The sequence below is a fragment of the Oncorhynchus masou genome, chromosome 4 (genome assembly GCF_036934945.1).
Source record: "Oncorhynchus masou masou isolate Uvic2021 chromosome 4, UVic_Omas_1.1, whole genome shotgun sequence".
Classification (NCBI taxonomy): Eukaryota; Metazoa; Chordata; class Actinopteri; order Salmoniformes; family Salmonidae; genus Oncorhynchus; species Oncorhynchus masou.
Genome location: NC_088215.1, coordinates 15944916 through 15959777, shown reverse-complemented (window position 1 = coordinate 15959777; position 14862 = coordinate 15944916). Strand labels below are relative to the sequence as shown.

General features: G+C 47.0%; 1 protein-coding gene across 1 annotated transcript in view; it reads right to left on the bottom strand.

The window, feature by feature from the left end:
• Positions 1–14862, bottom strand: part of LOC135524505 (xylosyltransferase 1-like) — a 150770-nt gene that overhangs the window by 5723 nt on the left and 130185 nt on the right. The window contains exon 10 of the mRNA XM_064952096.1: positions 293–626. Within this exon, the coding sequence (XP_064808168.1) occupies positions 293–626 (334 nt within the window). The remainder of the gene's footprint in view (positions 1–292; positions 627–14862) is intronic.

Genomic DNA, 14862 nt, shown 5'->3' with positions numbered 1-14862 from the left:
GGTGACAAACAACTGGTGCTTCCAACGGCTCAGAGAGTTGATTAGAAGGAGCATCGTAAACACATCAGGGACTCATGGGAAATGTGCTTTAGTGTTTGCGTGTGTATCCGTGATAGGCCTATAACATGACAAGACACACTGCATCAATTATATCACATACATCACAGACTGACGCTCATGTGACTTGTAGACCTGCACTACATATAGGCCTATCTCTTACCTTGCCGTACAGGCTAGTGCTTGTTATAAGCCAGTGGTGTGTGTGTGTGTGTGTCTGTGGCTGTACTCTTACCTTGTCTTATAGGCTGATGCTTCATATAAGCCAGCGGACTAATCAGAAACCTCGTCTCGGCCACGGGGCTCCAGTGATGCAACACCCGTATGGTCCACACCCCAGGCCTGAGAGGCTGGTTCAGGGGGGGTCTGTAGTGGGTGTACTCTGCGCTGGCGTCGATCAGGATATCGTAGGTGGCAGCGATGACGTTGGTGGGGTCGATCCACACCACGGTGGCGGTCACGTTGGGGCCCTTGGACCACCGCTGCATCCCGACTGTCTCGTCCATGGGACCCATCAGACCACCGAAGTTACGGAACATGCGCTCTTTGGCATCCCACTCTGTGCCGATCTGAGAGAGGGATGGAGGAAGGGACGGAGGGGGGAAGGAGAGAGAAAAGGGAGTGTGTAATTAATTCACTGGATCTGAAATGTCCAACCGTATAATGTATTTCATGCATACTTTGCATACAACATTAACTGAGGCAAATGAAGAACACAAAAATAGGCTGAATGTGAATTCGCCTCTACACTGTAATGTCATAGGAAATTGTAGTTGTGATATAATATGTATCCCACACCATTTATACAACCATCATGGATCATGGTCACCACCGACAAATCCATGATTATTGAAAACTTCAACAAGCATTTCTCAACGGCTGGCCATGCCTTCCGCCTGGCTACTCCAACTTCGACCAACAGCTCCGGCCCCCCCCGCAGCTCCTCGCCCAAGCCTCTCCAGGTTCTCCTTTACCCAAATCCAGATAGCAGATGTTCTGAAAGAGCTGCTAAACCTGGACCCGTATAAATCAGCTGGGCTTGACAATCTGGACCCTCTATTTCTGAAACTATCCGCCGCCATTGTCGCAACCCCTTTTACCAGCCTGTTCAACCTCTCTTTCATATCGTCTGAGATCCCCAAGGATTGGAAAGCTGCCGCAGTCATCCCCCTCTTCAAAGGGGGAGACACCCTGGACCCAAACTGTTACAGACCTATATCCATTCTGCCTTGCCTATCTAAGGTCTTCGAAAGCCAAGTCAACAAACAGGTCACTGACCATCTCGAATCCCACCGTACCTTCTCCGCTATGCAATCTGGTTTCCGAGCCGGTCACGGGTGCACCTCAGCCACACTCAAGGTACTAAACGACATCATAACCGCCATCGATAAAAGACAGTACTGTGCAGCCGTCTTCATCGACCTTGCCAAGGATTTCGACTCTGTCAATCACCATATTCTTATCGGCAGACTCAGTAGCCTCGGTTTTTCGGATGACTGCCTTGCCTGGTTCACCAATTACTTTGCAGACAGAGTTCAGTGTGTCAAATCGGAGGGCATGCTGTCCGGTCCTCTGGCAGTCTCTATGGGGGTGCCACAGGGTTCAATTCTCGGGCCGACTCTTTTCTCTGTATATATCAATGATGTTGCTCTTGCTGCGGGCGATTCCCTGATCCACCTCTACGCAGACGACACCATTCTATATACTTTCGGGCCGTCATTGGACACTGTGCTATCTAACCTCCAAACGAGCTTCAATGCCATACAACACTCCTTCCGTGGCCTCCAACTGCTCTTAAACGCTAGTAAAACCAAATGCATGCTTTTCAACCGATCGCTGCCTGCACCCGCTTGCCCGACTAGCATCACCACACTGGATGGTTCCGACCTTGAATACGTGGACACCTATAAGTACCTAGGTGTCTGGCTAGACTGCAAACTCTCCTTCCAGACCCATATCAAACATCTCCAATCGAAAATCAAATCAAGAGTCGGCTTTCTATTCCGTAACAAAGCCTCCTTCACTCACGCTGCCAAGCTTACTTTAGTAAAACTGACTATCCTACCGATCCTCGACTTCGGCGATGTCATCTACAAAATTGCTTCCAACACTCTTCTCAGCAAACTGGATGCAGTTTATCACAGTGCCATCCGTTTTGTCACTAAAGCACCTTATACTACCCACCACTGCGACTTGTATGCTCTAGTCGGTTGGCCCTCGCTACATATTCGTCGCAAGACCCACTGGCTCCAGGTCGTCTACAAGGCCATGCTAGGTAAAGCTCCGCCTTATCTCAGTTCACTGGTCACGATGGCAACACCCATCCGTAGCACGCGCTCCAGCAGGTGTATCTCACTGATCATCCCTAAAGCCAACACCTCATTCGGCCGCCTTTCGTTCCAGTACTCTGCTGCCTGTGACTGGAACGAATTGCAAAAATCGCTGAAGTTGGAGACCTTTATCTCCCTCACCAACTTCAAACATCAGCTATCTGAGCAGCTAACCGATCGCTGCAGCTGTACATAATCTATTGGTAAATAGCCCACCCATTTCCACCTACCTCATCCCCACAGTTTTTATTTATTTACTTTTCTGCTCTTTTGCACACCAATATCTCTACCTGTACATGACCATTTATCTATCCAGTGTTAATCTGCAATATTGTAATTATTCGCCTACCTCATGCCTTTTGCACACATTGTATATAGACTCCCCTTTTTTTTCTACTGTGTTATTGACTTGTTAATTGTTTACTCCATGTGTAACTCTGTGTTGTCTGTTCACACTGCTATGCTTTATCTTGGCCAGGTCGCAGTTGTAAATGAGAACTTGTTCTCAACTAGCCTACCTGGTTAAATAAAGGTGAAATAAAATTAAAAAAATAAAAATAAAAATGTCTACTGTATAGACTCGTGATTTCCAGTGTGTACAGATGTGGGATCTTAATTTGATCATCCAGGTCTAAAAAGGCTTTCCACTTTGACATTTTCAGACTTGAATTTCCCGTAGGAATAATGCTGTAGCAAACTGGTTCAAATTAAGATCCTACATCTGTATACTAGTCTCACTTCATCTGTAATGTCAGCATTGGTGTGCAGCTTCAAACATTAGTACAGCCAGTACCTATCTATCATGTCTACAGTAGTGCATTATGTGATTTCCAGTATGTCTCATAAGGCTTTATGTAGACTCTCTATGTGTAGGCTTATACAGGATTTCCAGTATGTCTACGTAAGATAGTCTCAGTTGATGTGTAATGTGAGTGTTGGTTTGCAGCTTCCTGTGTGATCGATAGACAGGCCGACTGAGACAGCAGTGTATATGTTGAGTGAAGAGCGAACACCTTGACTAACCCTCTGGGTGGCTGGGGATCAATCTATAACAACACAGACAGAGACATAGAGACATAGAGACATAGAGACAGAGAGAGAGAGAGAGAGAGAGAGAGAGAGAGAGAGAGAGAGAGAGAGAGAGAGAGAGAGAGAGCAGGAGAAATAGAGACTTAGAAAGAGAGAGACAGAGAGACAGAGAGAGAGACAGACACAGACAAACAGAGAGAGAGAGAGATGGGAAGATGAAAAGCCCTAACTCCATTTAATGTGGTTAAGACTATTGCTGGAGGGGAGAGAGGTGAGAGATGAATAAGATAGAGAGATGGAGAATACAGTAGAGAGAGATGGAGAGAGAAGAGAGAGAGATGGAGAATACAGGCAGAGAGAGCATGATGATATAAACTGACGATACAAAACATTAGACTGACCAGGTGAATCCAGGTGAAAGCTATGATCCCTTATTGCTGTCACTTGTTAAATCCACTTCAATCAGTGTAGATGAAGGGGAGGAGACGGGTTAAATAATCATTTTTAAGCCTTGAGACAATTGAGACAGGGATTGTGTTTGCGTGCCATGCAGAGGGTGAATGGGCAAGACAAAAGCTTGAAGTGCCTTTGAACGGGGTATGGTAGTAGGTGCCAGGGACACAGGTTTGTGTCAAGAACTGCAACGCTGCTGGGTTTTTCACGCTCCACAGTTTCCCATGTGTATCAAGAATGGTTCACCACCCAAAGGACATCCAGCCAACTTGACACAAATGTGGGAAGCATTGGGGTCAACATTGGCCAGCATCCTAATCGAACGCTTTCGACACCTTAGGGTTTCTTAATGTTTGGTATACTATACTCAGAGACAGGACTATATATAGTGAGATGGATGGACAGAGAGTGTAGGAGGACAGAGAGTGAAGATCAGAGATAGTGAAGGAGGACAGAGAGTGAAGATCAGAGATAGTGAAGGAGGACAGAGAGTGAAGATCAGAGAGAGTGAAGGAGGACAGAGAGAAAGAGGATGCAGATTAATCTAAGGCGCTTGTGGAAACATGAGGAGGGAAGATGATGAGAGATGATGAGGAGGGATGATGAGGAGAGATGATGAAGAGGGATGATGAATAGAGATGATGAGGAGGGATGATGAGGGTGATGAGGGGGGATGATGATGAGGGATGATGAGGAGGAGGGTTGATGAGGAGGGATGATGAGGAGGGATGATGAGGAGAGATGATGAAGAGGGATGATGAATAGAGATGATGAGGAGGGATGATGAGGGTGATGAGGGGGGATGATGATGAGGGATGATGAGGAGGGTTGATGATGAGGGATGATGAGGAGGAGGGTTGATGAGGAGAGATGATGAAGAGGGATGATGAATAGAGATGATGAGGAGGGATGATGAGGGATGATGAGGAGGGTTGATGATGAGGGATGATGAGGAGGAGGGTTGATGAGGAGGGATGATGAATAGAGATGATGAGGAGGGATGATGAGGGTGATGAGGGATGATGAGGAGGAGGGTTGATGAGGAGGGATGATGAGGGTGATAAGGGGGGATGATGATGAGGGATGATGAGGAGGAGGGTTGATGAGGAGGGATGGTGAAGGCTTGAGGATATGCTCATCCTTACTCCCAGTGATTAACACCAGACCACAGATCAATGGGCTGACTGGAACACTCCACTCAATATTAGGCCGACTGAGAAATGAGTCTATACACTATAAATAGACTCAACCTCCACAGAGAAATTAGTGGTGTGGTGTGGTTTGGTGTGGTGTGGTGTGGTGCGGTGTGTGTGTCACGATGTCGGAAAACATAAACTGTGAGAGGATCTTGGCTTTCACTTTAATTCACTCTACACATTAGTGTGTGTGTGTGTGTGTGTGTGTGTGTGTGTTTTGTACTTTGTAAAGTGAGTTTTGTAAAGTGATGGACTTTGGTAATTCAATTTTGTAATTTAACTGACCTCTATTCTCTATATCAAATCTAGATTTTCCTTGTGTGTCTGTGTGTACGTGTGTGTATGTGTGTGTGTTTTCACACTGCCTGAGCCATAAGTGGATCTTCCCAGCCTGTGATGCACTTCCGTAATTCAATTTTGTAATTCATCTGACCTGTATTTTCTCAACCAAAACTATATTTTCCTTGTGGTTGTGTGTGTGTTTGTGGTTGTGTGTATGTGTGTGCTTCACAATGTCTGCAACAACAACTGGAGGATATTGCCCTGCCTCCCTTCAATTCAATTCACCTCAATTTAGTGAGCAAAATTGGTACCCTTCAACTCAATAATGTTACCGACCCCTATTTTCTCTACCAAACCACTACTTTCCCTGTTAGTATCCTCAACATCCTCAACCAGAACGTCTATCAGCTATGCTATTCATTCTCTGCAGGTCTGAAAGAGTATCCCTCATGCTAATTCATTATAATCTATTCTATTCTTATTGATTCTATTCAATTTGTTTATATTCTATTTCAGTCTATTCGAAGTGTTTTCCTCACTGGCATATCACACCATATACATCTCATTGTTGTCAGTGGTCTGATTCTAGGCCACAGTCTGAAATCAAAAGCATATTGACTGAGGAAATACAACTATAACCCACTGCCTGCAGGCTACTGCCTCCCGACTCTAAATTGTTCTGTGAGAAATCTGGGTAAGGTACTATGGGCATAGATAACATTGGATTTCAGTAATGGTTTTGGCTCAATTCTATTTCAACTCCATCAATTCAGGAAGTGAATGGAAATGCAATATTCTCATTGAAAATGAATCATACTTTTCACATCTTGAATTGGAATTTGAACGAATCTCCTGAAGCGACTGTATTCTGGTTCAAACTGTCACTGGAGAGTGGAGACAAACAGTAACACAGCTACAAATCCACAGTTCATTGAGTGTACTGATTCTCCTGAAGCGACTGTATTCTGGTTCAAACTGTCACTGGAGAGTGGAGACAAACAGTAACACAGCTACAAATCCACAGTTCATTGAGTGTACTGAATCTCCTGAAGCGACTGTATTCTGGTTCAAACTGTCACTGGAGAGTGGAGACAAACAGTAACACAGCTACAAATCCACAGTTCATTGAGTGTACGACCGTACTGACCACCTGAGAACCGGTCAAACAGGGATTAACCTCTGACCCACTTCAGGTTCATCCGATGACCTCCGACCTTTTCTCTACACTTCACTTCAAACCCTGGTTCAACACCTCAGCTTGTTTAAGTGTATGATCTTAACTCACACTTGACTTAGTGACAGCACAGTAGTCCTACTGCTACCAGCCACCCCTGTCCTTCACTGCTGAACTGGCAACCCTGGAGTCAAACACAGTCAGCTTGTGGCTTGTGTGACCTAAATTCACACTTAGAGCACAAGTAGTAGGCTACGAGGCTACCATCCAGCCTCTCTCCTTTACCTTTAATCTGGCAACCCAACTCAAGACCCTTCCTCACTCTAAACCTGTGGCAACTGTTGCTCAAGATCTGTAAACCATCACTGGTTCCCGAGTCAAACCCCTCGCCCTGTAGTATGCATCCCTTTTCATTCCCTCACCCTGTAGCATGCATCGCTTTCTCATTCCCTCACCCTGTAGCATCCATCACTTTCTCATTCCCTCACCCTGTAGCATGCATCCCTTTTCATTCCCTCACCCTGTAGCATGCATCGCTTTCTCAGTCCCTCACCCTGTAGCATGCATCGCTTTCTCATTCCCTCACCCTGTAGCATGCATCCCTTTCTCATTCCCTCACCCTGTAGCATGCATCCCTTTCTCATTCCCTCACCCTGTAGCATGATTCCCTTTCTCATTCCCTCACCCTGTAGCATGCATTGCTTTCTCATTCCCTCACCCTGTAGCATGCATCCCTTTCTCATTCCCTCACCCTGTAGCATCCATCCCTTTCTCATTCCCTCACCCTGTAGCATGCATCCCTTTCTCATTCCCTCACCCTGTAGCATGCATCCCTTTCTCATTCCCTCACCCTGTAGCATGCATCGCTTTCTCATTCCCTCACCCTGTAGCATGCATCCCTTTCTCATTCCCTCACCCTGTAGCATGCATCCCTTTCTCATTCCCTCACCCTGTAGCATGCATCGCTTTCTCATTCCCTCACCCTGTAGCATCCATCACTTTCTCATTCCCTCACCCTGTAGCATGCATCCCCTTTTCATTCCCTCACCCTGTAGCATGCATCACTTTCTCATTCCCTCACCCTGTAGCATGCATCCCTTTCTCATTCCCTCACCCTGTAGCATGCATCACTTTCTCATTCCCTCACCCTGTAGCATGCATCACTTTCTCATTCCCTCACCCTGTAGCATGCATCCCTTTTCATTCCCTCACCCTGTAGCATGCATCCCTTTTCATTCCCTCACCCTGTAGCATGCATCACTTTCTCATTCCCTCACCCTGTAGCATGCATCACTTTCTCATTCCCTCACCCTGTAGCATGCATCCCTTTTCATTCCCTCACCCTGTAGCATGCATCACTTTCTCATTCCCTCACCCTGTAGCATGCATCACTTTCTCATTCCCTCACCCTGTAGCATGCATCCCTTTTCATTCCCTCACCCTGCAGCATGCATCCCTTTTCATTCCCTCACCCTGTAGCATGCATCACTTTCTCATTCCCTCACCCTGTAGCATGCATCACTTTCTCATTCCCTCACCCTGTAGCATGCATCCCTTTTCATTCCCTCACCCTGTAGCATGCATCCCTTTCTCATTCCCTCACCCTGTAGCATGCATCCCCTTTTCATTCCCTCACCCTGTAGCATGCATCCCTTTCTCATTCCCTCACCCTGCAGCATGCATCCCTTTTCATTCCCTCACCCTGTAGCATGCATCCCTTTTCATTCCCTCACCCTGTAGCATGCATCACTTTTCATTCCCTCACCCTGTAGCATGCATCACTTTCTCATTCCCTCACCCTGTAGCATGCATCCCTTTTCATTCCCTCACCCTGTAGCATGCATCACTTTCTCATTCCCTCGCTCTACCTATTACCCCCCCCCCCTCCATACCTCCCTCTCCATAGATCTTATTTGACAAACATAGAGGACGTGGGTAAGGATGCCAGCTATCTCAAGCTGTCCCAGGGGAGTGCTCCGGGCCTGGGTCTAGCTGCATTCAACACCTGCATTACCTCCATACACAAAGACTGACACTAATAAGGCCCAGAACCCAACAGGACCCTGGGGGCCTTTGTCTGTTTCGCACACGTGCACACACACACACACACACACACACACACACACACACACACACACACACACACACACACACACACACACCATGCACACACACACACACACATGCATGCATGCACGCACGCACACACAGTAAAAAAAAAAACAACAGTTTTTTAAATCAAGACCAGATGTGGTCTGGTTGGTTGGACGTGGCTGCCCGCACCACTGTCTGATGGAAATGGACCTGTCATGTTTTATGGGGAGGTGTTTGACTCTGGCGCCAGTGAGGTTGTTGGGGTGTGGTGGAGGGGGAGAGGGATGGGGTGGAGGGTTTTATGGTTGAGTTGCCAGGTCAGCAGTGGTCGTACCACTGTAAGACGTAATGTGTGAGTAGAGGGCTTAAGCTACAAGATGAAGTGTTGTGCTGCTGAGGTAATGCTGGGGAGGGGTGAGGTTGCCAGGTCAGCAGTGGAGGACAGAGGGAGGGTGACGTACTACTGTACTGTAGGTAAAGTGTTAGTAGAGGACATAAACCACAACATTAGGTGTTTGACGCTGGTGCCCGTGGGGGGAGGCATGGTTGCCAGGTCTTAGGTTGCCAGATCAGTAATGGGTGACAGTGGGAGGGTGATGTAGCCTACTACTGTACATATACTGTGAGTAAAGGCGTTTAAGATACAGACAGGCAGCTACTATTGATACCTCTGTCCTGCCTGTCCTGCTTATGCAGAGTTAGAGGGAGGTGGAGGAAGAGATTGGAATGAAAGGAGATAGAGACCGTCTTGTAAAGGGATGCATGGGGTTAGAGGGAAAGAGAGAGAGGTTATAGGTAGGAGGGACAGCGAGAGAGAGGTTATAGGTAGGAGGGACAGAGAGAGAGAGGTTATAGGTAGGAGGGAAAGAGAGAGAGAGGGTATAGGTAGGAGGGAAAGAGAGAGAGAGGTTATAGGTAGGAGGGACAGAGAGAGAGGTTATAGGTAGGAGGGACAGAGAGAGAGAGGTTATAGTTAGGAGGGACAGAGAGAGAGGTTATAGGTAAGAGGGACAGAGAGAGAGAGAGGTTATAGGTAGGAGGGACAGAGAGAGAGGTTATAGGTAGGAGGGACAGAGAGAGAGAGAGGTTATAGGTAGGAGGGACAGAGAGAGAGAGAGGTTATAGGTAGGAGGGAAAGAGAGGGAGAGGTTATAGGTAGGAGGGACAGAGAGAGAGAGGTTATAGGTAGGAGGGACAGAGAGAGAGAGGTTATAGGTAGGAGGGACAGAGAGAGAGAGGTTATAGGTAGAAGGGACAGAGAGAGAGAGGTTATAGGTAGGAGGGACAGAGAGAGAGAGAGAGAGGTTATAGGTAGGAGGGACAGAGAGAGAGAGGTTATAGGTAGGAGGGACAGAGAGAGAGAGGTTATAGGTAGGAGGGACAGAGAGAGAGAGGTTATAGGTAGGAGGGACAGAGAGGTTATAGGTAGGAGGGACAGAGAGAGAGAGAGGTTATAGGTAGGAGGGACAGAGAGAGAGAGAGGTTATAGGTAGGAGGGAAAGAGAGAGAGAGGGTATAGGTAGGAGGGACAGAGAGAGAGGTTATAGGTAGGAGGGACAGAGAGAGAGAGGTTATAGGTAGGAGGGACAGAGAGAGAGAGGTTATAGGTAGAAGGGACAGAGAGAGAGAGGTTATAGGTAGGATGGACAGAGAGAGAGAGGTTATAGGTAGGAGGGACAGAGAGAGAGAGAGGTTATAGGTAGGAGGGACAGAGAGAGAGAGGTTATAGGTAGGAGGGAAAGAGAGAGAGAGGTTATAGGTAGGAGGGACAGAGAGAGAGAGGTTATAGGTAGGAGGGACAGAGAGAGAGAGGTTATAGGTAGGATGGACAGAGAGAGAGAGGTTATAGGTAGGAGGGACAGAGAGAGAGAGGTTATAGGTAGGAGGGAAAGAGAGAGAGAGGCTATAGGTAGGAGGGACAGAGAGAGAGAGGTTATAGGTAGGAGGGACAGAGAGAGAGGTTATAGGTAGGAGGGACAGAGAGAGAGAGGTTATAGGTAGGAGGGACAGAGAGAGAGAGGTTATAGGTAGGAGGGACAGACTGTGCTGCCTCCCCAGTTTATGGTAGAAGTTAAAGGGAGGCAGAGTGAGAAATTCTAGGCGGTAGGAGGGAGAGACCTTGTAAAGTCATACATGATATACAGACCTACCGGACTACATAGGAATCTACTACCACCGCTACAACTGTCGTCTGTCAGTAGGGTGGTAGTCTGTCATCTATCCCTCACTTATTTAGGATAGGTGTTGGAAGCAAGTCTATTAAGACCACTGTGGAAAGGTAGAGAGCAATGTCAGAGAGCAATGCCAGTAAAAATTGGGTAGAGAGAGTTTATAGATGGAAGGAAAAGGCTGTATTTTAAAGTTGTGCTGCAGACATGGTTTATCTGCCTGACAGACATTCACAACAGTCAACTATAACTGCTTAGCTCTGTCATGACCGTCTATCTGTCCTCTGGCTGCCTGACTGACTGACAGTCATTGTAGCTAAGCAACCGACAGAAAGTCCTTTGCGATGCCGAGTACTCAGATAAAGCCGTGCCAGCGTCGTTCTGCTGTCACTCACAACTCTTTAGACTAGAACGCCTCAGAGGCTTCCCTGTGCCCATGACTTCCTCACAGTCTAGTGTCGCTTCGGAACTGTTACAAAGGTCAATAGGTCGAAGGACAAGAGTAAAAGGTCAGATTCACCCCGACTTATCACCTCAGAGTGCTCATACGAGGACATCAACTGACATTTCAGAGGGTTCTGCTTGACAGTGTGAAAACCAGAAAAAAACGATCGCTCTCATCCACTCACTCTCAACCCCCCCATGATAAACAGAAAAGTGCTCGCTGGCTCACTAAGACATAGCTGATGTTAGAGAACATCCCCAGAAGTAGAAATAGGGTCATTATTTATACTAACATAACTAGGAAGCCGTTCGGGCATGAAGGTGAGTAGTCTACGTTTCATTAGTAAACAACAGATAAGCAGCCGGTGAGGCTCTAATACATAGAGCTGATGAATTCAACCAATTTACATTTTACAAGGCTACCGATTCTGTGTTTAATGCCTGCCGCCAATGTGTGTGTGTGTGTGTGTTCTCTCTGCAAGGTTGCCATAACAATGAATATAGCTAAGGTCACCATGAACTATATATCTGATCTGGCCAATCATATTTTATACAACATGCTTCTCTGTGCCAGGCACTTCAGGGCTTGTATATACTGCTAACACATAGAGGTCATTGTTTGACTAAGTGGCTGGATAACTGCCGGGCACTCTAGTCTAAATGACAGGGGCTGCTGAATGACTGCGAATGTTATGTGAACATTAGGTAAAAGTTGTAGCCTACAACCTCGAAACAATGTACTTCAGTTAATGGTCGGACTGACTGAATGGTTGAACACAATCAATACAGGAGCCGGTGATAGAAATGGATGTGCTGAAAGATCTGCTAAAGGTAATGTGAACGTTACCTCAACGTTGTGCAACGCACAACATGACATGTTACCTCAGCAAATGTTCTCAATTGACGATGTGAACTTTCCTCCACTTCTAAATGGGATGAGTTGGCGATATTTTTCAGAGATAAGATAGGCTGGGTATCAGTCAAGCAAGACCAGGTGAGACGTTTGATGATATGTGACCTAGCCAACCAGACAAAGGCACTATGGATTTATTTTCCCTGGTTGACACAGACAGTGATATCACAACTTAACAACTTAAGTCTTCTACCTGCCTTCTCGATGCTATCCCCACCACCTTTTTCAAAACAGTTTTTAATTGCATACCTGGAGAAGTGTAAGCTATTGTTAATCACTCCCTGTTCACAGGCACTCTCCCCACTGCAATAAAAGAAGCTATTATGAAACCCCTTCTGAAGAAAAGTCATCTAGATTCTTCAGCTTTTAGCAATTTTCAGCCAATCTCCAACATTCCATTCTTAAGCAAAATTCTGGAGAAATTGGTTTTGAAACAGCTAAATGATTTTTTCAAGTGCCAACTGTATTTTTGAAAAACCACACAGCACAGAGACAGCCTTAGTTAAAGTGGTAAATGATCTTCGAGGCAACACAGATGCCAAACATCTCCCTGTCCTTGTACTCTTGGATTTAAGTGCTGCATTCGACACTGTTGACCATGATGTCCTTCTGGACAGACTGGAGAGGTTGGTTGGCCTCCCCAGTTCTAAATTGGACCTATTTAACCTGTCGAGAGTTTTTCATCACCCTTGGTGAACACAACTCAGAGAAAATACATATCACGTTGCATTTAACATGGTTTGATTTTGGGTCCGGTACTGATCAGTTTATATATGTTACCCCTTGGCAGAAAGCACAGCATTGATTTCACTGCTGCGCAGACGATACACAACGTTACATTTCTGTGTCAGCAGAGAATTTTAGCTCCACGGATAGATTAGACTGTATGAGTGATTTAAATACTTAGATGGCTCACAACTTCCTCCAGCTAAATCAAGACAAGACCGACTTGGACTCTGATCTGGTATTGACCTTTTTTCCTGTCTACGACCATTCTCTCGCCTACCCCTTTGGATTAATAAACATTGTAAGACTCCAACCATCTGCCTCCTGTGTCTCCATTTGGGTCTCGCCTTGTGCCTTGATAGTCTGGTCTACGCAAGAAAGCCATTGGTCAACTGCAAAACATACAGAATGCTGCAGCACGGTTACAGACCAAGACCAGACAGAGAGCACACATCATACTGGTTTTAACCTCTGCTTGTCCTGGAGAAATCATTCTCTTGGTTTGTAAATCAATCCACGATTGTGCACCCCAATACATGCCAGACATGACTTTAAGTTATGTACCCAGTAGGTCCCTCAGGTCCTCTGGCACTGTCCTTTTAACTATCCCAAAGCCTGGGACCAAGAGGCATGGAGAGACCACCTTTAGTTATTATGCCCCCAGCCTCTGGAACAACCTGCCAGAGAACCTGAGAGGGGCCGAAACAGTGGACATATTTAAAATAGATCTTAAAACACACTTTTTAAAAATCCTCCTATGTTGGCTGTGTAGTAAATATTTCTGTTTTTATTTTCATTGTTTTTTCATTGTGAACCACATTCTGTTGCATTCCATGTCTGAAATGTGCTGTAGAAATAAAGCTTGATTTGGGGGCACCGTCTACTGAAAGAGTGTAAATATTATGTGACTGTTATAAGAAAATTGCATAAATGTTACAACTCCAACCCCAAAAACGGTGTGTCAGTTACCTCAGCGAACTGTAGCCTGGTGAAGCTACTGTATATAAGGTGTGTCTACTTCTAAAAGATGACTGTCACGCCCGGATCTGTTTCACCTGTCTTTGTGCTTGTCTCCGCCCCCCTCCAGGTGTCGCCCATCTTCTCATTATCCCCTGTGTATGTACCTGTGTTCTGTTTGTCTGCTGCCAGTTCGTCTTGTCTTACCATCGTGCTTTCCCGTCTTCCTGTTTCTCAAGTTCTGTTTCCTAGTTTTTCCCGGCTTTGACCATATTCTGCCTGCTGTCCTGTACCTGCCTGACTCTGATCATGAACCTCTGCCTGCCCTGACCCCGAGGCTGCCTGCTGTCCTGTACCTGCCTGACTCTGGCCTGATTACGAACCTCTGCCTGCCCTGACCCCGAGGCTGCCTGCTGTCCTGTACCTGCCTGACTCTGGCCTGATTACGAACCTCTGCCTGCCCTGACCCCGAGGCTGCCTGCTGTCCTGTACCTGCCTGACTCTGATCACGAACCTCTGCCTGCCCTGACCCCGAGGCTGCCTGCTGTCCTGTACCTGCCTGACTCTGATCATGAACCTCTGCCTGCCCTGACCCCGAGGCTGCCTGCTGTCCTGTACCTGCCTGACTCTGGCCTGATTACGAACCTCTGCCTGCCCTGACCCCGAGGCTGCCTGCTGTCCTGTACCTGCCTGACTCTGATCACGAACCTCTGCCTGCCCTGACCCCGAGGCTGCCTGCTGTCCTGTACCTGCCTGACTCTGATCATGAACCTCTGCCTGCCCTGACCCCGAGGCTGCCTGCTGTCCTGTACCTGCCTGACTCTGGCCTGATTACGAACCTCTGCCTGCCCTGACCCCGAGGCTGCCTGCTGTCCTGTACCTGCCTGACTCTGATCATGAACCTCTGCCTTCCCTGACCCCGAGGCTGCCTGCTGTCCTGTACCTGCCTGACTCTGGCCTGATTACGAACCTCTGCCTGCCCTGACCCCGAGGCTGCCTGCTGTCCTGTACCTGCCTGACTCTGATCATGAACCTCTGC